General features: G+C 46.8%; 1 protein-coding gene across 1 annotated transcript; it reads left to right on the top strand.

Moving 5' to 3' along the window:
- The first annotated feature begins 338 nt into the window (after positions 1-338).
- On the top strand, positions 339-1,022 carry LOC149945810 (uncharacterized protein F54H12.2-like). The gene has a single exon (XM_090176716.1). The coding sequence runs from the start codon at positions 339-341 to the stop codon at positions 1,020-1,022; it is 684 nt and encodes a 227-aa protein (XP_090032842.1).
- The last annotated feature ends 814 nt before the right edge of the window (positions 1,023-1,836 follow it).

The following is a 1,836-nucleotide window of genomic DNA, read 5'->3' as shown; positions in this document are numbered from 1 at the left end:
CTCTTCGATCAAATTGAAATTTACTTGAACGACAATTTAATCACGCCCTCGGCAAGTCGATATTCATACCGAGCCTATTTAGAATCGCTCTTGAACTATTCCGGCGAGGCTAAAACTTCTCACCTGACTTCGTGTCTCTACGCCAAAGACGCTGCCGGAAATTTGACGATATAATTACCAACTCGGGGAGCAAGATTCGTCAAGCAGCTATTAAGGATTCAAAGGAAATTTCCTTAGTAGGGGCAATATACGCCGACCTTTTCAACATTCCGAAATACCTTCTAAGCGGGGTGGAAATTAAAGTTCGACTTTCTAGGAGTAAAACGGCCTATGTCCTTATGGAAGACCCCTCCTTAAACGTGGGAAATTTTAAGATCGCTATAACGGACGCTACTTTGGAAATACGGAAATGCAAGATAAGTCCTCAAATCATTCTGGCTCACGAAATCGCTCTCTTAGGCGCCACCGCGAAGTACCCCTTTACCCGAACCGAAGTGAAAAGCCACGTACTGCTCACCGGCGTTTCAAATACGAGTCTCGACAATGTGTGGCTGGGACCGCTTCCTCAACGCGTTATAATCGGCCTAGTCTCGCATACGGCTTGCGCGGGCGATTTTCATAAAAATCCTTATAACTTTCAATCATTCGGGTTAAATTTCTTATCTCGCTACGTTGATTCGGACGCGGTTCCGAGCAAACCTCTCCAGCCCAAGTTTTCCCAGAATCAATTTGCCCGTGAATATTACACCTTGTTTACGGGGACTAATATACATTTTAAAGATGATGGGAATAGTATATCGCACTCAGAATATCCGAGGGGTTATACTCTATATGCCTTTGATATCACGCCTGATCTTTCCGCAAGTGACAACTCTCATTGGAACCCCGTAAGACGAGGACAGTTACGTATCGAGTTGGGATTCGAAACCCCGCTCACTGAATCGGTTTCGGTCGTTATTTACGGGGAATTCCATAGTTTAATGCAAATAGACAAAGACCGCAACGTGGTGATTGATTATTAAAATGAATACATTAGAAATAAACGAGATCCTCGGGCATTTACCCGGGTATCAAGGTGCCTTTGCTTCCGATAGACTCCCCGAATATATCCCTTCCTTCCCCGCCTCCCTGGTCGTTAACCTCGATCCTCACGACGGGCCCGGGACTCATTGGGTAGCTATTTACCTAGACGCTTTCAGGAGGGCCGGGTACTTTGACTCGGCGGGTCGTCCGGTGACCCTCCCCACGATAAAAAAGTTCCTGAGAAAAAATTCCTCGAAAATACTCTACAATAGACGTCGTCTACAGGCCGTGGGAAACAAAGTTTGTGGACAATACTGCGTGCTCTATCTGGAACATCGCTATAGGGGGCGGAGTTTGACCTCCTTCGCTGATAGGTTCACGAGGAACCAATGGAGTAATGACAAACGCGTGGAGACCCTATTTAAGAAGCGGATTTAACTTACCTTGAGTCAGAGGGGGTATCAGCCAACAGAAACATCATGGAAAGACCGCTGGTAGTTGTCGATTTTGAATTCTTACTCGGCGCGGAATACGAACCGGTCGTTAAAGAAGTTGCCGTCGCGTTCGTCGGGGAGTTTCCCCTAGTTAAAAGTTTATTCGTTAAACCTCCGTACCACGGTAGCGGTCTTTCTCACCACGTAGCCCGGCAAAATCAATGGGTCTTTACCCATATCAACGGTTACCTCTGGAACCACGGCGATACCCCTTACATCGAGCTACAACATCGGCTCAAGGCCTTAACCGAGGACTCCGAATTCGTTTACTGCAAGGGATAGGAAAAATGCCACGTCCTCAGGAAACTCATCCCCCAAG

Source organism: Leiobunum rupestre, chromosome 5 (genome assembly GCF_980474605.1).
Source record: "Leiobunum rupestre chromosome 5, qqLeiRupe1.1.hap1, whole genome shotgun sequence".
Lineage (NCBI taxonomy): Eukaryota > Metazoa > Arthropoda > Arachnida > Opiliones > Sclerosomatidae > Leiobunum > Leiobunum rupestre.
Note: the sequence above shows the minus strand (reverse complement) of the source record. Positions and strands in the feature narration are given on the sequence as shown.